Source organism: Hylaeus anthracinus, unplaced genomic scaffold, assembly GCF_026225885.1.
Source record: "Hylaeus anthracinus isolate JK02 unplaced genomic scaffold, UHH_iyHylAnth1.0_haploid 5, whole genome shotgun sequence".
NCBI lineage: Eukaryota > Metazoa > Arthropoda > Insecta > Hymenoptera > Colletidae > Hylaeus > Hylaeus anthracinus.
This window is the reverse complement of record NW_026535322.1, coordinates 5639525-5663444: the sequence shown is the minus strand read 5'-3', so window position 1 is coordinate 5663444 and position 23920 is coordinate 5639525. Positions and strand designations below refer to the sequence as shown.

Genomic DNA, 23920 nt, shown 5'->3' with positions numbered 1-23920 from the left:
ATTATAGATGGTTAAAATGAGCGAGTTACATAAAATTATATAGAAATCTATGAAAGCACCATTATTAATGTTTTATTTAGATTATTTTTTCAGAATTATGTACATGAACATTATTTATTATTATTGATAGTCAAATAAACAATAATAATAATATAATAATAATAATAATAATAATAATAATAATGAGTTTTAACGTAATAGTATTTTCATAATAGTTAAGACCAGTGTTCCGAAATTTTCATGTCCCTATGGGCAAACGAAAAATATTTTTAAAAAAATATCGTATCACGCCAATATTATTTTAGTACATTTACACATTTTACAATCAGGTCACAACAACAAAGTATAGCACGTAAACTATATCTTGCAATAAAGAGATTACGGAACACTGATCCATACGTTACAAACACAAGGAAGATATTAAAGCGTACACCTTACAGAAAAACACTTCGTCATACTAAATTCTGTATGATCGTAATTTCTGTCGTATTTACATAAATGAATACATAGTGATGAAGCTGCAGCCGAAATTTGAATATTTGAACTATTCCATCTGTGAAAATTAGGTTATAGTTGATCGGTGTCCCTTGACTGCATCTCTCGAGGCTACGATTACAAATTGCAGGCAAACAATTTATAAGATTGTGATCGATTAATTGAATTTTCGATAGATATTTTCACAGCGAAGCTTCATCATTGGATAACTATCATTCATTGACAATATTTTCTTTCACACTGTCTCTCAAACTAAATATGATTCATAGATGCGCTGTGAGATTAAATACGTTGTCGTGGAAAAAAAAACAATCGTTTGAGCGAGAAATGAAAATATATACTTCTTCGGTTGTACGTTATCGATTAGCCGTACTGTAACAAAGGTAACCGAATGAGAAACCATTTGTATCCTATACTGAATTATACATAGTGGGTGAATTACACAAGCTGCCGTACAAGAAGTACACACGTAAAACAGGCGGTACGAAAACATTATTCGTAATTCGTATTTTGTAAATTCAATTGACGATGAAACAGCTTAGCTAATATGGCTCCACTGCTTCGTTTTTCCCTGTAGAAAACAAAAATGACCTACACTGGATACCATCCGAGCGAGTCATCTCTCTATCGTGAATGATGGCTAAAAAAAATGTATAGTTTCTCGAACAATATAATTTCACATAAATATACCGAATGGACATTACATAGTCGATAAATTTCTTTTTACAATTTTTTTACATTATATTCCTGATAGTTTCATGGTTACTAATGATTAGCCTCTTGTCTTTCTTCTTTTTATTCGTCGCACGAATAACTTTGCTTTTGTCTACAACAAAGTTGAGTTGTGATTAGTTTGCGATTACTTTTATTTCATTGTCAGATTAATCAGTAATTTGGAATCATTCAGAGCTCGGTTTACCGTTAAGCTAGTAATCAATAATCATGTATTACGTTATGCTCAACGCTGATTTAGATGTTATTGTTATAAAACAATACCGATAATATCGAATTCCATATTAATCTCTGAAATCAAGTTGTATCGTTATTTTAGGAATAGGGTAACAAGTATTCCATTGAGTTTTTCGGCTGCTTCGTACTCGACCTTAAATAAAATATCGAGTTACAATCGCAATATCTCTGGACTCTGCTGTAACAAAATTAGAAATACTAATCTTCATCGTCGCTAAGCGCTATCCAGTGCCGGCAATTTTTTGTACTATGGTGTGTGGAAGTGGTATTAAATTTCTCATTGACTTCCGCGGTGCGAAACCGCAAATGTTTCCTATCTAGCCGCGAGTCTGTAGATCGAGAAACAACGAGGAAGATACCCGGGACGGTGGAGGAGGCTTCTCGCTACTCATTTACAATCAAGCGGCATTCTGGACGCATACTAACAAGGAGGGACACTTTAATGTAACGCTCGCTTTATAATGCACTTTCGCACAGTGACAGTACTCGAAATTCAGAAGCTCTCTACCTCTACAAATTCATATTGGAGTAGTACTTTACGTTAGTTAAGACATTCAACCTTAACATTCAATACCTGCTAAACTATTAATCATCTTACCAAGAAACCATCTACCGAGAATCTCCACAATTTCTGAGTCATCGTCACCATGCGAGAAAGCCCATTAAAAAGTAACCGTCTACACCGAAGCTCGTCTTCTCGTAAGTTTTCTTTTATAAACGCTAAAGGAGTATCGCTGTCTTTCATAATTGTAGGAACTACCGTCCCAGCGCGTTCAAAGGAGAGAAGAACAATAAAAAAAAAAAAAATAAAAATAAAAATAATAGTCTTTGCAGCCTCTGCTCTCGCGTTCTGCGTATATCACCCTGACATACCCGTTACACGTATATATCGACGGAAGAGAAAAGGTTTACGAGAGGTCCAAGAGGCTCGTCGATCACAAGATTTGACATTTGATGCACCATCAAAGAAATAACAAACAATCGAGGGTCGTGACCGGCTACTAGAGATCCATATACACCTTTGTTTCGATACGATGGACCGTTTTTTCACGGAGATCGCTTCTTTCTATCGGCACACGCGCACACTAAATAAATCCTAACTTTTCCACGATGTATATGTGTGTGTGTGTGTGTATGTATGTATGTATGTGCGCGCGCGCTTTTCAGGAAAGCATACGTCCTTTTTGGGGATGAGGATACGAGCGCGTGCGAATCTCGGGTAATAATCGCTCGTGTCGCCACAGACGCGTAAACTCTTTTTGGGGAGCATACGATTTTTTTCCGTGAAACCTACGCATCCCCGTTTTAAACGCCGTTAACGTGCATATCGCATAGCGACCTCGGGATCACGCGCACGGAGTCCGCCGAGTGACCAGTTTCTTTTATCTCTGCGGCTCGCCTAAGCCAAATTGTTGTTGATTCTGCGTCTGTTGTTGCGCGTTCCCGGTCACGCTACACCGTCCACCGTGATGCTGTGCCGTCGTCCCCGTTTGCATCGAGTTTTGATGCAATCCATTCTGACTCGGGGACATCCCTGCAACGGTACAACGAATTTCGAGTTTAGTGGTTTACCTGGATTTGCGGTCGTCCCGTGCGATAAACAAACGATGACGAAGCATGCTTCACCCCTTTCTAGCACTTTCACCAATTGGAGTCTTTGAGGGTACTTATCAGCTTTCGTTACGTTCAAATAAATCTTGGATGTACTTAGAAAGGAATCGATTCATCCAACTACTGTTTATGCTTCTATAGGTCTACAACGGTAACATCGAAAACCTACGGAGTTAATTCAATACGTCGACGCCATGATTGAGGGTGTGTTTGGTTCGCAGACGTTGTTGAATGATTTCAGACGATGTTTGAACTGCGAGTGAATCGCTACTAAACAAGCACTGTTGTGAGCGCAATTTCTGGATGTATAGCGTGGACTGTTTAAATAGGATGACTTAAATATGACTGATGCTTATAGACGTGAAAAAAGAACCGTCAAGGAGAATGTTGAACATAGTAAACGCGAAAACAAGTTTCCCCGAGGTCGTTTTATTTTCAGATACCAAGGCCAGTGTTTTGTCTAGAGGTCTAAGATGGCGAAAAGAAATTTCTTTTGAACATATTGTCCAAACGTTATTAATAGTAACTTTTTCAACTTTTACATATTTGCACGATTCGAAACACGTAGCTGATATTTCGATAGTAACGTAAATTGAAATTAGTTTCAGAAACGATACCATGGGACACGAATGAGGCCAGTATCGAAAATCGATGGAAAAGAATGAAGAAAAGCATAAACAGTGGCTGGATGACTTATTCAAAGTTCTAAGTGGAGCACAAAGGGCTGCGAAGCAGTAGTTACAGAGCGACGGTTAACGTTTACGTACTGCAAGAATGTTTTTCTACGTTCTACGAAATCGATTAGTATGCGCAAAAGGAACGCGACTATGTAGCTCCTCGTTGGAAGGAAAACAGCATGGTAAAAATAAAATCATAATAAAAATTACAATGCAAACATCGACGAAGCGGTTACCTGTTTCACAAACGTAAAAATAATGTTACTGTTAGAATAAAAATAGAAAAACTAACTAGAATGTAAGTAATAAAACGACGGACCGAAATAGGAATCGGATCGTTGTCGAATGTAAAAGTAATTACTAGCGCACAAGTAATTGGAGTGAAACTTACCCGAGGGAGTTTTCTCTCCTGCGGACATTTTGGAGAACGCGAGAAGCGCGTCAGGGAAATTTGGCGGTGTGGCCGGTGTGTTGCATGGCGTTATCTATGAAAGAAACGTACGTTTTATGACTTCTCGAAAGTATCGATAAATATCATTCATACGTTGTCTTATAACATATATAACGGTAGTAAGTACAACTCTTCTAACAGTGTTTGTTTACGTTCCCGTGTGGATCGCGTGTATGATTATTTAGGTCGAGAGACCAGGGCGCATGACTGTACAGTCGCAAACATAGATTCTCCGTTCGTGGATCGATACCCGCAATCAACCTCTTTCGCGTGTTCCTTTACTGGGCATAAGATTGCACAGATTTTACACGCCGATTATTGTTACATCGTCACGTTTACTGACGCGATTCCAAACTTATTGATGTGCGATTATGTACTCGATTAAAGTCACCTCTATGCATCGTACAGAAAAGATGAAGTAACCAAACGAAGAAATATGCATTTAGAATAAACTTGATAAGTAAAATTAACTTTACATTAGTACGTAATTAAATTTATTGATGTGCAATTCTGTACTCGATTAAAGTCACCTCTATGCATCGTACAGAAAAGATGAAGTAACCAAATAAAGAAATATGCATTTAGAATAAACTTGATAAGTAAATTAACTTTACATTAGTACATAATTAAATTTCATAATAGCGTTGTATGATATTTATGTTATCAGGACCTTTATGCATCGTACAGAAAAGATGAAGTAACCAAACGAAGAAATATGCATTTAGAATAAACTCGATAAGTAAATTAACTTTACATTAGTACATAATTAAATTTCATAATAGCGTTGTACGATATTTATGTTATCTCTACATTAGACTCGTTTTTAGAATAATATTTATATAACACTTGCAATGCTATCTCAGTAATAGATAACAAAGGATTGGTTGCCATGGTAAACAGCAGACTAATAGACTACCGTAAAACGTCAGCACACGCGTTTCTAGTTTCATTCGTCCAATTCGACTAGGCGAACGTTGCCCGAAGCATAAAGCGTTCCAATGGAAGAGTTACGATCGTTTCCTGCTTGTATTTTGGAAATACAGAACGGTACGTCGGTTTCGCCCGCGAAGCTAAAAATATCGAACGAAATGTTTTACGTAAGCCGCGAACGAAGCGACACAAATCTATGGTAGGTGGGTGAAAAGAGAGCAACAAAAGCAGCTTTCTGCGAGCCGAGAACCCGTCGGTTGTTAAGGTCGTCGAACCTTCAGGACCTGAATGTAACGTCGGTGTGCCAGGTGGACAGAACGCGACAATACAACGCGCACACGTGTTCCCGCGACGACGACCGGCTGATTACATAAATAAATAGAAGAGAGTCCAAACCGAACGCTTAATAACCGCGAGAAACTTTCGACGAGTTTAACTCCTCGAATACAACGAACCGACGCTAAATATTAAACAAATGGAAACAGAAATTGATAAGAGTCGAAACTTGTACCTTTAACCTTATGTAATTTTATTAACTCGATTGCTTACTTTCTCAATTTCTTTTTGAAGTTTTGTCCATATTATGTTTCGTTCCACATTGTATAACCCACATTCAAATAAGACGTGATCTATGTCTTCATCGTCCTGGCTGCATGGACAAGTTGAGTCTTCTACTATCCCTATCCTTGCAAGCGATGCTCTTAGATTATAGTGATTACACCTGATCCTTGAGATTGTTCTTATTGTCGGTCTGTCTAATTTATCTTTATATTTTATAAACCAAGGTTTATATCTTACTTTCTTGCGATATGGTCCTATATTTCTCTCATAAAGAGAGCTTCCTTCTCTCTCCCTATTTCCATTGCCTTTTCTTTGAAATTATTCCAACATGCTTCTCTTAGATCAACTATAATATCTTTTGCTGGGATTTTTGCTATAATATCTTTTGTATTGTGTATCATGGACACCTTTTCCGTTTGTCTTTTAGCTTCTTGGTCTGCTAGTTCGTTTCCTGATATATTACTGTATCCCAGAATCCATCCTATTATTAATTCTCCATTGTGTTTACTATTTTCTAGCTTCCACGTTTTGTATATTCATGGATTGTCAACATCACCACGTTAGTTTCACGTGGAAATTGTTACACGGATAACTAAACAACGCGAACATCAGAGACCACGCTATTCGCTGTAATGATCCTTCTATTTTATTTCTATGCAGCGACACACGATATAACGCCTGCTACATATGTTAGCGACAGTTACTCGCGTGAAACGATTGGACGTGAAAGTATTGATAATCCTTAACACTAAGATTTTCTCTTTCTAGAACCCTGTTCTATTATCTCCTTTTGCCAAGCAGATGCATTTCCACGCCCATAAGATAACGCGCCTGTAAGGAACCATCTTCTTGCAACTGTCCTAAAAGCTGTTCTGAAGTTTGCGAGCCAGCTATTCGACACAATGGTAACGTGTCGCGTAAAGAAGGCGAAAATGGGTTGGGGAGGCGAGTTGTCGCCTTTGGATACGAACGTTGTCGTTAGTCCAGTGGTTGGGCCAAGATTTGGCACACGGCTTATCGGAATGCCGCCGACCGAGAATAGTAACGCACCTAGCAACTGTCTGCCTGCAGTGGTTCTCGATGCCTTTCATATTCGTTTGGAAATTCGTTCCGACGATGTCTCGAACCGCGCGAGAACGCGTTCGTGCGATAATGAGAAGTACATCGAGGGATGGAGAGTCGCGATATCGGCAAGTGAAGAGAGGGGGCAGAGCAAGAAAAATAAGATACAGCGAAGGGGAAGGGGGACGAGGAGAATTTGAAGTCACGGAGGGGGGAAGAACGAGAAGATCGTGAAGTATAATGGCGGACGATGGCTAGGGGGGGGGGCACGAAGTACAACGGGGAGAGGGGTGCAAACGTGCGCAAGAAAACGAAATCTCGACCGACGGCAGAAGAACCGGGCGCAGAAGTTATCGAGGAAGAACTCGTTCTGCTGAATCAACGTGGTCATGCCGACGCGGCTTTACGAGTCTTTTAATTGATCCAAATACGACCGATTCTGTTGTTGCGCGCATACCGGGAAATAATGCACTGTGAAATTAATACGATCCATCTTTGGGAAACTTTAATAGGCCTGGTAGTTAGTCCGTGCGATAGTACGTCAATTAACACTAAATCATATTTCATTTATACCTGTACCTAATTAAGTGCAAACGACAACTGCACTTCGATCGATAAAAGTCTCGTGCCTCGCGTGGTATTAATCGTTTTTTTTTTTTTTTTACCATGGCAAACAATACTTTGCTGTCTATTACCAAGATAGCATCGTGTGCTCTCATCATTAGTCTGAGAACGAGTCTAATAGATAAACTAAATGATATTACGAAATTTAAATATACATACAGTGGGTGTAGAATGTATTCGTACACCGATCAATTTCCAAAAAAAAAAAACTTTTCTGTGAAATTGTAGCTTCTTAACTTCCTTTTTTGTAATCAATGATATTTTACATATTCTCGGAAGTCTCTAAGATAGAAACAATCCAAACAACATTTGCTAGTTAATATAATTTGCGAAATTAAAAAAAAAAAAAAAAATTAATGCGAAAACTGGGTAAAAGCATAGAATTGTACCGATTCTTACGACGAGACCATTTACAGCAGAGTTTGTAACGTGCGAATTAGAAAACATCAAATTTCCAGTACTTTTAAGAATGGCTCTAATAGAGGAATGGAAAAAAATCCCGCTTCGAATAACTAATCAAAAGGAAATATAAAATCAAATCAAAAGGAAAGCCCACGAAGGAAGTATTATATACTTATGAATTAATGTAAATTTATTTTTTATTTCTTTTTAAATGAAATTTTCAAAATTAAACAGTTGTTCGAATACTTATTGCTTCGATATTTCTATCGATTAATTGTTCTTTCCTTGTTAATTTCGCAACTTACCATAAATAGCTATATTTTTTTTTGTAATCTATCTATTCTAGAGATTTCTGAGAATATGTAGAATGTCATTGTTTATAAAAAAAATAAGTTAATAAATTACAATTTTACATAGTTTTTTTTTTTGGGAAATTGATCGATGTACGAATACTTTCTACGCCCACTGTACGTCCAACAGCTACCAGTCTGTTATGGTTAATTGTAAGTCGACGTATATACAGGGTGTCCGGTACATGATTCCTCGAAGTAAATTATTTTCCAACGTAATATACTTGCAACGACTTTGAATTCCCTCTAACCACAAGTCATAAAACACTCGAATGGTGAAACACTATCAGAAACAAGTGAAACGAAGAAATACATCGTTATATCTAAACAAACAAACAAAAATAACGCTGACCATCGCATCTCTACACGTACAACTACAAACAACTGAGTTACAAACTTGACATCAGATTAAGTGTGTCCTTTGTCGAAAAAGTAGGCAAGTTATTCAGGTGGCCTGTTTGTAATACCTAACCCTGTGTATACGTACAGATAAATGTACGTAATAAACACAGAGTGAGTCATGCAATTCGTACGGGTCGTACTCTTTTTTTTTTTTTTTTACGATGGAAAAACGGTGTTACAAGAAAATGTTGAACAGCATAACAACCATCTATCTTTCTGTGGCCTCATTTTTTTGTCATACAACGCCTTATCGTCGAAGCCTCGGTGTCGATTACTTGCACTCAATACCGGAAGAAAACAAACTTTACAAATGAGCTATAAATCTCCTCACGCATTCATATTTCTTTGCCGTTATGTTTAATGTTTTCAAAACATTAATACCACTCATTAACGACAACTAATTACCGATCTTTAACAAGAAATTATCAACTTCTCGACTCGTATCTTCTGAGTCATCCTCGGATTAGTCATTCGTCATAAACCTATAAATAGGAAATTAAGATTATAATTCTAAATATCACGCGAAGCGTGCAAATTTGTATATATTCTCCAATAGTCGACAAATATACGTGATAAATGTATAAATAATCAATCGTGCAGTGTTTTCAATTACAATTTTCTCTAGCTACGTGACCGTACAGTGACCGCTGTATTTAAATATGCATTTGAAAACGTGCTAATTAACATTTGTAGAATCGATGAATGAAGTGACACACAACGGAAGCGTTGAAAAGCAAATTCATACCGCGCTTCCTGTCCGATATCGAAATCTTACGTAACGCGACTCGATTTACATGGCTCGAAATCTTTCACAATGTTTTTTTCCTTCCATTAGAACCGATAACGAGTGCGTGCATCACCACATCGACCAATGTTCAAGATTCAGAAATAAATCAATAAAAATCTCGTATACTGTTTATCTTATTGATAAGTCATGTATTTTGTCGTGTGAACTTATCGCTGGTATACCGATAGATTGTAAATAAAAACAGATCTCGGCTATTCTTGCGATATCTAACAAGTGTCTCGAAACAGAAACAAGAGAAAGAGAGTTCGGATTTCCTGCAACAAAGTCGCGTTTAGCGATTCCGAAGATAATGCAACGCACGATCTTGTCCGCAACAGAGCTGATATGACGACCTAGAAGATAATAGGACGTTTTCCTGTTATTAACACGCACACGTTGCTGTCTATAAAAACATTATACAATAGAAAACATTATACAATAGAAAACATCATTTGATAGTTGCTTGTTGATAAATCTCTTTGTTTCGTTATTCTACTGTTATATTTGTTGCGAACCTTGCACATTTTTCACCTTTCTTCCAAAATAATCATTAAATCGTTACTTCGTTAAAATAGTTTTTGTTCGAGACTGATAATCTAAACCGTACTCTTCGAGAAAACTACTTTTAATTAATATATCGAATTCTAAGATAATTAAATTCATATCTGCCACGCATGAAACATTTAAAATAAATTACTCCCGGTTATTGTCGAAATTAAGAAAAATCTATTTTACCACGAGCACGTTTAAAATACCGCGTAGCCGAGCGTACAATTAATGGACGCTAGAAAGTATAAGTGCTGGTACAAAACGGCGTTTAGGTGCGGCGATATGAATGTCGTATCGATTATTTATCACAAGTTTCGTTCTTGCCGGATTATGCAACCAGGCTATAATATGTATAATTATCGATGTAGACAATCGCTGTACAAAGAAATCTGGTATAACGGTATCTGAATTAGAAAATGCAAACGTGTTTCAACGTTTATTCGAATGCACATAGGTTGCACAAGGAGTCCTGATCGATGTTCCCTTTGAGAATTATGTGGCAAATACGTTCAGATGCTTTTACGTGTGTCATTCATCCAAGGAAATGAAACGTCATGTGCGGATAATAAGTTACGTTCGCGATACAGTTAATTTGTGTTATCGGGTGACTCAGCTCTGTGTACACAATAGCAATGTTAGGCTGTAGAAACGCAAATCACAACCGTTATTTGCAAATTGAATGTGTTTGCCGGGACGAGCTGACGCAAAACGTTTTCGATCATTTTCATTTGACTTCTATTACATTTATGGTGGCGTGGTATATTTATACTTAATTTTGTGGGTAATTCAGTAAAGTAGTTAAAAATCATTTTCTTGAAGAGCATGCTTGGTAAATATAAGACAACGTTTTATGTTACGTTACAAAATTTTGTACAATTCATTTTGCTCCATTACTGTTACAACATCTATATCAATGAAATTAAATTGTCTATTTATACATATTTAAATTTAAATATGTAGTAAATTCATAAAATCGAATCGATAAATAAACTCCTGCAGTTACTAAAATCGAAGAATAAACCAAAGATGATAAGAAAGATAGGAGTTGGGGCAGTTATAGCTGCAGGTAATCAAGAAGAAAAAGGTAATTGAGCTCTTTTTTTGTGCAATGGCACAAACACGACCACGTAAAATAATTTGAGTCCAATTCGCGAAAGAAACTTTCGGGACAACCTAATATTTTCTATTTCTTTGTATAGGTCAACGCATTGGAATTCTCTAATTAACACCGGAGACCATGTCGTATTATTTGAAATTGTAACGCGCAGTGAGGTCGCCATCGTTTCGTTGCGCGTTAACTGGGCGATATGTTCCATAAACGGCACTTAATCCCAAGAATGTAAAATGGTTCAATTATTCCACGCCCGTGGCATTAAATTGCCATTTAATCGCGAGGCGGATTCCAAACACGCTTTCCAACGCGTTTGATAATGATCCCGTAGCATTGAGTCGCGAGAAAACCCTTCGCGATGACTCGAGTCATCGCGCGACCGATTAATCAAAATGAATGAATTCGTTAATTAGTTGCTTGTTATTGATAAATTACTACGCGTAAAGTGTTTAAAAAAAAAAAAAAAAAAACATTCGATGCGCACTCTGGCGTGCATACATAAATAAACGAACGAAACAAAAAAAAAAAGGAACAGATTGTTCATCCCCCGAGCTCTGTACATTATTATACACGATTTATGTACGTTTTTGGCTTCGACACAGTGGTAATTCAGGAATATTGCCAGTCGCATTCCGTTATCAACATTGTTGTGTCTCGTTCAATACGATCACCGTGCGTAAATAAACACGCTGGTTTTCATCGCGGAGCCGCGAATACGCGTGCAGGTCTATTCGTGCGCCTTATTTCGATCGATGATGCAAAGCCTGGCGTTTTTCGCGTAAGATGACATTCAGCCACGGTATGTTCCTTTCGTTCGGATATCGAAAGGTGTTAGGCGCGCGACAGTCGCAACATCGTTAGTCAGAGCACAATGCTTCCCAACCAAAACTCGGTTTTACGTTGGAAGAACGAACAAATACAAGGAGATGCACGCGAAAAAAGAATTTCTTATTTTATATAAAAAATCATCGCGGAATGGCATTGTTTTTATAGATGACGATCGATGTGTTATAAGCTTAGAAGAACAAGCTCTGGGTTAGGTTTTTTATTTCAATGTGTTTGCAACTGTTTATATATTATAATATATAACATGTATGTATGCAAATATAAAAAATCATCGTGGAATGGCATTGTTTTTATAGATGACGATCGATGTATTATAAGCTTAGAAGAATAAGCTCTGGGTTAGGTCTTTTATTTTAATATATTTGCAACTGTTTACATATTATAATATATAACATGTATGTATGCAAATGTAACAAATAATTGTGGAATGGCATTGTTTTTATAGACGATGGCCGATGTGTTATAAGCTTAGAAAAATAAGGTAACAACGTTTGGAATGATTTAACACGTCGATCGCCATGTCGACCACGTATGGGTTGACAGTGCTATTCACCGAACAAGTAAACAAATTAATTCTAAAAGTCAAATATCAAAGGAAATAAATTCAAATGGAATTTACAAATTGTTACGAAGTTACTGTGTAGTTATTACGTAGTCTCCGATAGTTTAAATAATATTTAATCCTAGCAGAAAGTTTCAAGAATATTTGTTTGGCAGTCAACGTGTTAAAATAGATATTAATTAAACATGCACCTGCGCGACTCGTGTTTCCTCGTGCCTGTGTACACACGAAGTCTGTTTCTAGCAACCACGAACACATCGAATAATCTGTATACAACGTATTCTCATTACAACGTCGATAACGTTGGCCCTTCTTGATTCCAAAGGAGACATCGCCGAGGGTTACGCGCACCTCAGATAAGCCACGTTTATTCGATACCGATAACTCGGATATTTAGGAATGCAAGACGCACAGACCACCTGCTCGCGATAAAACCACCAACGAGAACGCCGTTACGCGAATATTATACTCGAACGTTTCGTTATCCTGAACTAGTAAAAATAACAAGATCTATATAAAACGTTATTTGTGCTTGGAAGAGAGATGCTTCCTACTCGTTATCGAGAGAAAAAACCAGATAACGGACTAGATAAATAAGGATACAGATAAAATCGTTCATTGAGAGGAGCTCAACGTCTGCATCTGTTTACATTTTCAAACCGTACCGTGCAGCCTTATCCCTGAAACGTTAACATAACTTCTTATCACCGTGAACGTCGCTACGAGGACGAAAACAACGACAAAATAAAAAGTATTAAAAATATATAAAGCAATGCAATTACGTACGCTTTCGTTGCCGACTGTACAGTCGCGCGACACCTTTTGTCGTCAAAACACGTCCATAAAGTTGGACCAAATAATTCAAGAACAAACCGTGCGACATGGCTACGTTTTTTTTTAACAAACACCTGCCAGGTGACGTTAATTTAAAACGACGATCCGGCAATTATTTTATCAGTCCACGCCGAACGATCGATAACTCTTTGCGAAAACAGACTGTACCGTTACAGTATTGCCCACGGGAACGAGAACAAACACATGATACACGTTTCGAGATACGCGAATATCTACAAAAACGAATCAAACACTTTACCAACCGGTCACGGTTCGACGTATAATTAAATTGAATAATACTTCTTGTTTTTCCGTTCTTATTGTAACGTTAATATTACTCGATATCTCTTCTATCTGCTAGAATCGTTTTCAGAACGATATTTCTATAATATTTCGAAACTCGTGTAACGATGGGAGTACACAAAGCTACCTCGATAATAAAGCATTGGTTATTGCGACAAAAGTTAATCGAGCTACCGATCGGTAAAGTATCGATGTGCTATCGCGCGAACGAAAGGCTACAGTGGGAGAAAAAAATAAAGTAAAAAAAAAAACAAAAAAAAAAAACAAAAAATACGAAAGAAACGTTTAATTTCTGGCACGTGATCTCGTCGCGATTCGCGCGACGATCGTTAATGAATAAAGTCGTTCGCGTGATGGGTCGCAGATCGTTGCACGTGACACAAATAAAACAGTGCCGCTGGAAAGGGACAGAAAGAGAGAGGAAACAGGGAGAGAGAGCGAGACGGAACGAAACCGTCGTCGACGCTCGCGACGCGAAAATACTTTCGTATCGATTAGCACACTGATACGAGCGTAGTAACGATCGAAGACACGACGTTGCCTTTCGCTCGAGCATTATTATTTACATTCGCCCTAACCATCGTCGAAAGCGAAACGACGGATTCGACTTACTTGGCCGAAATGCGTACCAGGTCCTTGTGCGCACGGAGGTATCGCAGCCTCTTGGAAGAAAATACTGAGGGCGGTCTGAAAAGTATAAAAAAAGAAAAAGAAAACGATTAGACAAGTACAGCGCAACACTCGACACGTTTCGTGGGAGTTTCAATCTTAGATTACCCAAAAAGTTCGTTCAGTTTATATCTAGCCGTTTTCGTTAGCCGGAGTGAGATTTATTTTAGACAGTGCTTGCGAGTGCGGCGCTGAAGATCAGGATTTAGATCATGTCACTTGGCAATGTCCAAAACATGAAAATGAACGTGCTACCCTCATAACAGCGCTTCACCGTCGCAAATACTACCTCCCGACTTGTACGAGGTGTTTCCAATGCGGTCCGGATATTAAAGGTCTGATATGATTATATATGAATTTATTAAGCGATGCGCGATAAGAATTTAATTTAAATTAAATAATTATTATTATTATAATTTTACTTCATTCAAATAATGTAAGCACAACACAGACGCTACACGAACTAGCTTTAAGTTAACCCATGTAAAAAAGGCGCATTGACACCGTTGATCGCCGCGTCGCCCATATATGCGTGACAGTGCTTTTCACTGAAGAAGTAAAAAAATTAATTTTGAAAGTCAAGCACGAAAGGAAATGAATTTGAATGAAATTAAAAAATAAATACCACGATAAACGTTCGATTACGTAGTCTCCAATATTCGAAATAATATTCAATTGTAGCAGAAATTTTCATGAATATTTATCCGGCAGTCAACGTGTTAAGATATGATATGTAACGTATGCTGTATAAACCATATTTGGTTTCAAAGCAACAAATAAATAAACCTATCTAATCATTTTACCTCTTTGCGTTCGTGATGTTGCTATAACGACGCGTCTCGTATGAGAGTCACCTCTCGCGTGCAATGGGTTGATATAACATAAATACATATTTTATGACTTCTTTAACTCATCGATGTATCTATTTTTCGCGTGACGAATGCCTTTTCTCGTTACACGCATAAATTATTTCCTAATTTTCGATTTATTTCGATATCATTCGTTTGCCAATTATCGGTATCTCGCGCGCGAACTATATACACGCAAACATTGCAAACGCGTTCTGGTCTCTATCAACAGGGATACGTTATAGCAACACTTGTGTCACAAGATCGCATTGCAAGCTGAAACACGATCCGATTGGTATATCGTTACACTCGAAAATTCCAAAGCAGGTTCAGCTCTACGCTAAGGTCATTGAAATTTTTTGTCATGGTAGCTGACCGATCGTTGCGCGTGAAAAAATTTGTGAACCTGTTAGAAGGTAAAATGCCTGTTTGCTATAAACGGTACATTGCGACGCCGTAGCGTATATATGTATAAATGTGTGTATACCGCGTGACTTTGATCAGTGATTGCGTGTCGTGCTGTAACAAGATGTTAACGCGCGTAAAGAAACGTCGGTGTCTTTTCCATTAACGGCACACGGCAATGACTAAATAGAATATTTGCGCGTTTATTTTGCGTAAGGATAATCGTACAGCCATCAAGATGCAAACATCACAGCGTACAAAAAAAAAAAAAAATATATATAAATTCATAAAAATATAAAAATCAGAGGAATGAACTGTACCGTGCAACGAAAACGCTAAAAGTGGACACATAAAAAGTTTAAAAGATTAGACCAGACAACCGTGATAAGTACACAGTTGTTGAACATAGACCTGTAGGCTTATACCGTGCCAAGTGTTTTCAAAGCAATTAACGACAATCTACAGTCAGTCCCATAATTATACGCCACCCTCTCTGCCTATCGAAGAAATTTGTCCCGATTAAATAAGTTTGATGTTTTCAAAAATAAAGATTTCTTTATAAATACGTACATAAATTATAATCATTCATATATAAATTCATGTATATATATTCATAATGAAACGTTTAAATTTGGAAACATCAAATTTATCGTTCAATTTAGACAAATTTCTTACGGGCCTGACTGTATATACGCTCCGATTTTGTTATTTCAGGTGTAGAATCTTATCGAACAAAACGGCAACGACTTAGACAGTGGCTTACAGATATATAGGTCAAAAATTGAATAACGTAGTACGAGCCACAGTTTCGATCAAATAACCGTGCTTGTCTAGTTTCGTTTAAACTAAGAAAAATAGTTGCACGTTGATTGTCAGATACCAAGTTTCCTTGACGCGTTATTAAAATTATTCAATAACGCATGGACAGGCACGCAAGCTTTTTAGTTGGTATTTCGTCGACACAGACCGAACCGCAGTTCGACCGCAATGCACTATAAACATCAATGGTTGCCTTACGTGATTGTCGCGACACGATCATGTTTATCGAGCCCTACGTACCAAATTACAGGGTGGAACATTATAAACGCGCGTTTTATCGGCGCTTAAGGCGATCGCGTGAAAGTTTACCGACCGCAGATCAACGGCTACGCGTAACCAACGACTTTAAATCGACCCAATTGCCACGGAAATTTACACACAATCTCGTGCTAGTTTCTTCGTGCTAGTACACGTGAGCGAGACGGACTCGATTTCACGATGCTCGAAACGAAGTTACGTGCCAAGAAAAATCACGATGCACGCCACAACGTTTCGTTTGTTTGTTTCTCGGTATCACCTTTATTTTCTTTAGGAACTTCGATCCGCGATAACCAGTGCCATTTTCTGCGAAAACACTGTTCCGTCGAACAACAAACGGTTTGAAAATCGTCGACACGAATAAGTCATGGAACATCGATCTAAACTTCCGAGACTTTCTCGGAAAGCAATTTATCGATCAATAACTGGTAGAGAAACTTCGAGGATTAGGTTGTTCTTGGTTTGTAACATTTTCTTGTATCGCACGAATGATACCAACAAACAAATCTTATCCGAGCTTGTCGAAAATGCTACTTATCGTAAACGATCCCGAAACGTGTACATTGATGTTAATTTTACTCGCAATAAATCCCGCCAAAAGATAACAACCAATCGAATTATTTGATCACGCGATAAAACGATCGGATGATTGTTTTCGTGGAAGCTTTCCGCGATTAAATCGTCAGCGCTCGACTCGCTCGTGTTACGCCTATTGAGAACATTCTTATCGTTACGGTTTTTACTCTAATTAGAATATACGTACAGTGAGTCACAAGTGTTCGTACATCCTCGAGCGATGACTTCGAACGATTAGTATATCCTTAGAAAACAAATTTTCGAAGGATTTACACTATATTATCAAAGCTTGTGCCGTTATTAAGGAGGTATCCTGAATTAGGAGGTCTAAAAAAAGAATAAAAGCGGTTTATCGTGAATTTTTTCATGACGGAAAAAAATAATTAATTCCACCGAACTTTTTATCCTATTTTCATACGTATTTGAGTAGTCTGTACAAATTTTTTTAACAAGAAATATTCGAATCGAGTCAACTGCGACGCACTGCAACTAAGAAAATTCATACAGACAAAATTTTAAACAACTTTTTTATCAAGTTAAAGCGATTTTTTTCACCCAAAGAACTCGTTCTTTTTTTCAAACTTGCAGTAATTTCACATTTCACAATTTTTGCGGGTTTTTCTTAGTTCACGTAGAAGAGAAATCTATGAAAATGAAAATTTCTTGTGGTTTTTTTTTTTTTTTTTTTTTTTTGTGTCAAACCAGAATTACGACCTGCATCTTTCTCGCCGATAAGAGGTTTTAATTGTGAGGTGTTCTACAAACGTGCGTCGCAGTCGACTCGATTAGAATATTTCTTGTTGAAAAAACCTTGTACAGACTACTCAAGTATGTATGAAAACTTGATAAAAAGTTCGATAGAATTAATTATTTTGTTTCCGTTCGAAAAAAATTCACGGAAAACCGCTTTTTTACTTTTAGACCTCCTAATTCGAGATACCCCCTTAAAGGAATATTTAGGTAGCTACCACTGGTCGAAACATTTGCGAAATTTGTTTGAAGCCTCCAATGGGAGGGAAGACTCGATTAAGCCTGTTGGCTTTTCGCATTCGCGTATCGTGTTGGTCGTGAGATGAGAAAACAGTGCCAGTATACGTATATCGGAGAACCGTGAAAAATAGCACGCGGCATGGGTGGCAGCGTGCCACATTCTCTTTTATTCTTGAGACACGACCCGCAATAGGATACTTTGTTTGCAAACAGCGCGAAACCTACTATTCGCAAACGACATTGTTATTTTCTCAGGAAACTTTCCTCTTTCGATTAGAAAGAATATAATAATATGGAATATAATAATCGACATGAAATATCGAACCTTATTTGGAAAATCGTTGAAGTTTGTAATTAACATAAATGTTTGTTACTATTCAAAAGATTATCGCGTTACTGCGCACCGTGCTCGAAAGGAATAAGATTTACTTCGAAAATATTTGGACTCGGTAGCTTGTGTAACCAGTCGCTTGTTTATTTTTATCTGTGCGCCTCTTTGTCCAGAGTCAATGACAAAAGATAATTAATTTTTTTAATGACGGTTCGAAGGTAATACAGCCTCTGGCAGTGGGGCTGAATATAAAAAAAACTTGCGATACGTTCGATCTCATCGCTACTAATCAAGAAAAAACCCTCTACTATTGTGTATTGATGCTGAAATAGAGAGGTGGGAGAGACGCAGAGATGCAGGATAAATAGAGAGAAAGAGAGAGAGAAACTGGAAAGGTACCGGGGGTAACGTAACAGACTTGCCAGTAGTCATTAGAACTCGTGTCGTAATCTGTTGTTAAACGCATTAGCAACCCGAACAGAGAAAGTTCGCAGACTGAATTTAACGAAAGCATAAAATTCTTTCTCTTTCCCTGTATCTTAATAATAGAAATCCTAGCAAATTAAAGGTTACGAATTAAATTACTAAACGTAGAAATCAGTTCTGTGCCCGTACATTCGATCGTTTGTAACTACGGTTTACGTAAAAATATTTACGAGTTACTTCGTTACATTGAATTAATAACTTTCTAAGTTTTCAATTTGATCGTCACTGCAACGAATCTATGAATCTATATACACGTACGTCTCATCCCGATCGCCAGTGTATTCTACGCGTGAAGTTTGGTAGTTTAGTTTTGAAATAAATGGTAAATTTACCATAGAAAGGCACAGAATCGATTCCCACACCTAATACAACGCTTCGATCGATAAAAATATATTTCATTTCGCAAGAGACAGACGCTTTGACGATGATAATAACGGAACGACATGAATATTAATGACCCTTTACGACTCTTGTGACACCTTATATTTGAACTGCAAGCGAGATTACAATTTCAATTCTGGCCTTCTGTTGCAATTGCTTGGTAAACACAACCTAATATCGCAACCTGTCCATCGGGGAACTAATTACGAATTAACACATTCTGGCCATCAGTCCAGTCGTTAACTCCATGTAAAAACATTTACATGTAACACCAGTGTTTCTCAGATTTCACTTTTTAGTGAAACCCTCTAAAAAAAAAAAGAAGTATTCTAAACGGTACTCTCGGACCTATGGGATCTAACCTATAGAAAAATGTTTATTAACTTCCAGATTTATGGGGAAGTTATTGTATTTGTCCCTAAAATGAAAAAATCCATTTTTTAGCAGATCTTCATGTTCCAAGGTCATTGTAGTAATTTCACCCTATTTTTAACAAAATTGTTCGTGTGTGTATGTGTGTGTGTGTGCGTATGTAAACAAATTTTTCGCTAACGTTTTCTAAAAAAAAACCTAATAGCGAGATCAAAATGATCGATGTGTATCAATCTAACTTAGAGCTGATTAGATTTTGTTCTAATTCGGTCCAGTAGTTTTTTTAGTTTTTTTTTTTTTTTTTAAAGAAAACTTAACTCAATAACGCAATCCAGATCGGAGAATATAAATTGACGAGTGAACAACTAAACGGAAATAAATAATATATACACATATATTATTATTATATTTATGCGTATATAATACATGTAAATATACAGACAGGGTGCTCGAAAAGTATGGAAACATTCAAATATTTCCAAAATGGAACAATTTGTGAGAAAAAAATGGTTCAGAGAAATGTTTCAGGGTTTGAAAAATTCTATTGAATGATCGTGTCCGTTTGATTTAATTTAAACTTTAACCGGACTCCCATAGACTAAAAATTTGTGAAATACTGTACCGTGGCTGATGCCAGGCTTAAACTAAGAAGCGCGTTAATAATCACTCGGTAAACGCAGTTACGTTTAATTTAATATTGCGATCCGGTTACGTAACCAGCGTTCTGAATAAGGAGGATCAATCGCCACGGAGTTGGAACGACCACTATGTATTTATTAATAGTACTAGCAAAATTCAAGAGGCGTTGTTTTTGCGCTCTGTTTATTCCCCGAACTCGTTGGAACGAGCGACGCGAACCTTTTACGAAAGAAAACCCCGATAATACCTGACCACGGGCAAGATGTTAATTGCTGGAAAGGTCACCGTAGGTTCTTGACCGCGTTGCGTATATATCGTGCGAAAATATACACACGAGGAAACTTCTATTTTTCAATTATCGAGCGTTGAAATCAAATCTGTGCTCTTACGTTTAATAGTTTTTGTAACGTAAACGTAAATCCAACTTCGAACGAACACGAAGCTCCGGATACGTAATGCTTGTTTACATCGAGCGCAGCAGTTCACAGATGGTCGTTGCGCTTTGTTTTCATTTAAAATTTTAACGAATGATTATACGAGTTCTAATAATTACACGATGCGGCGCGGATTATATTTCTTTCCTCGTTGTTATGTAGGCAGGATCGTTAAATTACCAAGTGTACGGTATATCCGACGAGAAGCTAAATGTGATCTGATTTGCATAAACCGAAGGAGGCTTTTAGCACAAACGATACCTCGTAAATCGATAGGCCAGAGAGAACCTGGCACCGAAAAGATAATTATTGTTCGTGATTGTCGCGCACGCGATGTCCGCATTGTTTCCATTGTTAGCAGTTCGTTAGCGAGTTACGTTCGAAGCCAAAAGTAAAATAATTTGACAACAAAGCCGAACAAGAATATCAGCGAATAAAAGGCGAGTCCGAAACGGAAATTTTATGTCGAATACGTCCGAGTACCGTAAATGAAAACAAACAGAAGCCGTTGTAACCGTGCAAATAAGAAAGCAACGTGCGCTGGTATAACCTTGACAAGAGCTATAGTCGATCCTATCCGCCGCGACGAATTACGAACAAAGCTTCTTGAAGGGTCTCCTCGCATTAGCGCCGCGAAAAATGGGTCATCTTTAGGAATTATTTTAAGAGAATGTACGAGCTGAATCATTCTCAAATTTGGCACTCGGTCCTCGCCGATTATCGAAGAAGGTTTCGCCATTTTTTATAACTAGAAAATCGATGTCGAGAGGTGTCTCTGTGTTTTAATCATTGGATTGAAAAATCGCACCGAAAATGGTTCGAGTAGCGTAGATACCAAGCGAAGAGGAAAAAAAAAAGAAAAAAAGAAAAAAAAACGGAGTTAATATTGAAATAATACTATTCAATATTAATACTAATCTAATTCAACGTTATTATTAACGTTGGAATTGATTTAAGTATTACTACATTATCTGATGTAATTATTTTGTCATTAGTAGATTAGATATCGAATTTGATCTGCTCGAATATTCAGTGCAGCTCTTCGCAAATTGCAATTCGCGAATGCAGCACCCGAGGCTTGTCGTATCGGTCGCTCCTGGGTGTATATATGTAAACGCACCATTAGTAACATCGTACGATTTTTATGAATGGACTACGTTTCTATGTAGTAGTAAATACGCTCGCCGACTCGTGAACGATCACGACCCGGAATTGTTACAAATCGATTAGGCTTCTACGATAGCATACGTGACAACCGACAGTGAAGCATCGACCGAGCAAATTAAGTAGGTTTTGTCAATTTAATTCGTTCAAACACGCAATAATTCCGAGTCGAATCGACGACAGTACCGTCTGGATGGTCGGCCATTTTCGTTGGCTTTGTTTACGTAGCCGTATACCCAGGGCCGGTCAAGACATGGGTTATAAGGGTTACAAATTACGGGCCACCGACAGCTGGAGAGTCTCCAGAGATAATGTGAAATATTATCTCACTTATGAATACCAAATCGAAATATAATACATGTACTCTAAACTCTATTTCAAACTGGCTGACATTGGTGTCTACAGTCATTGTGCTAAGTTTGTAATTATGGTATTATACCGTGTATTGCATCATCTATACTTGTAAACATTGTGTCATGCATGCTCTACAGACCCTACATCATCTTAACCTTCACATATTTTACAAAGCTTTCCTAATCTTTGCCCTGTGTAACTACTTTCATTCTTATTATATGATTTGTTAATGCTTTATAATGAAACATCAACTTGTCAACTTCCATTTTTCCCTTCCATGTGAAATTTATTTTACTATATTTTTATGATAACTAAATTAAAATTATATTAATGACAACCCTGTAACCCGGTTTCTAACCGGGTTTCTGTAACCCGGGGCTCTAACGAACGTTGATCCGGCATTGCGTCTATCGAACCGCGGTGAACGCAAACATGGCAAAGTTCTGTATGTTTCGGTGAAAAAATCTATCGAATGGCATATTCTCTTACCTCGAATTGCCAGTGTGCCGCCTGCAGCAACTGTTTCGCTTGCTCTCTGGCACAACCAGCGGCCAGCACGAACTGATTGATCATCACTTGCTCGCGAAGGGCGTCCATTTTTTTCGTCACGTTGTTTTTTTTTTGTTTCCAAAAAGGAGAGAAAATACCAGACGAAATGAGGCACACGCGAGACACGAGCACGGCACAGCCTTCCGTATCACCGGGCTTTAACTGTGCCTCGGAGGTTTCGTTTAGACGCGAGCGCGGCCTGCGAGCGGCGACCAGCCTCTTGTTTTCAAAACTAAACTCATCGCAGACGGCTGATGGGCGCTGCGGGTCGCGGAACGTGCGGGACGAAGGCGATGTGACGTCACAGCCAGCTATTCGCGAACGAGCGTACCGCCTCCCCAGTGTTTGGAGACGTTCTCCCCACCGCGTACGCTCCCCACTTCGATTGTTTGTTTTCGTACATAATAAACAGTGCAAAAGTTTGCGCTGTTAAGGGACGATTCACTCGTGCATTAGCGAACGGTTCCATTTTGTTCAATATTCTCGTATTCGTGCTGCCAACAAATAATTTATTCGCAGCTTAGAATCGGTCAAGATGAAATTTTAACACAGAAATAGATAACATGATTTCGTGTTTCGTTTGGTGGGAATACCTATTAGGTCACCCACCTCTGTTCTCGAGAAACATCGTTTTTGTAATGTTTGGAGACTACTTGGATGTTTATTAAGTTTGCAAGCCTGCTCGATACGTTTTACGATAAAGTAATCTCTAACTTGCCGATTGTAGTTAAGAAACGTGTTATCCGAGTATGAATATTGTTCTGAAAAAATATATTTTGTATCTTTTTAATGACATTATAATTTTAATGACAGTACTACAAATATATTCTTAACAGAATGAAGAAATTAATTTAAGATAATTTTACATTTTTTATGTACTTGAGAACTGATGCTAAGGTTAAAATAATATAACAATCTTAACATCAATTTCTTTTTATTAATAGAACAGTAAGACGTTCAAGATTTTTGTAGAGAGTAATTCATTATCACAGTATTATATTAATGGCCTTTTATATGCCCATAACTGGTCATGATCGTACATAGTATGGATTTTTTCATACATATATTTAAAAAAATATAAGAGATTGTCATATTGACCTTTATATCTCTGATCAATTT

General features: G+C 37.6%; 1 protein-coding gene across 1 annotated transcript; it reads right to left on the bottom strand.

The window, feature by feature from the left end:
• Positions 1-48: 48 nt before the first annotated feature.
• On the bottom strand, positions 49-23114 carry LOC128895824 (UBA-like domain-containing protein 2). The gene is made up of 4 exons (XM_054158761.1): positions 22742-23114; positions 14139-14213; positions 4144-4237; positions 49-2998 (listed from the first exon to the last, which is right to left on the bottom strand). Exons 1-4 carry the CDS (start codon positions 22847-22849, stop codon positions 2847-2849), a joined length of 429 nt encoding a protein of 142 aa, XP_054014736.1. The 5' UTR covers positions 22850-23114; the 3' UTR covers positions 49-2846.
• Positions 23115-23920: the final 806 nt, after the last annotated feature.

What these genes read in the sequence shown, in the direction of transcription:
- LOC128895824 (XM_054158761.1), bottom strand. Translation starts at nt 22,849, where the DNA reads ATGGACGCCCTTCGCGAGCAAGTGATGATCAATCAGTTCGTGCTGGCC. An exon ending in CGGCACACTGGCAATTCGAG is followed by an intron (nt 14,214 to 22,741) that starts GTAAGAGAATAT and finishes TATACTTTTCAG; the next exon opens with ACCGCCCTCAGTATTTTCTT. An exon ending in AGGAGAGAAAACTCCCTCGG is followed by an intron (nt 2,999 to 4,143) that starts GTAAGTTTCACT and finishes GTACCGTTGCAG; the next exon opens with GGATGTCCCCGAGTCAGAAT.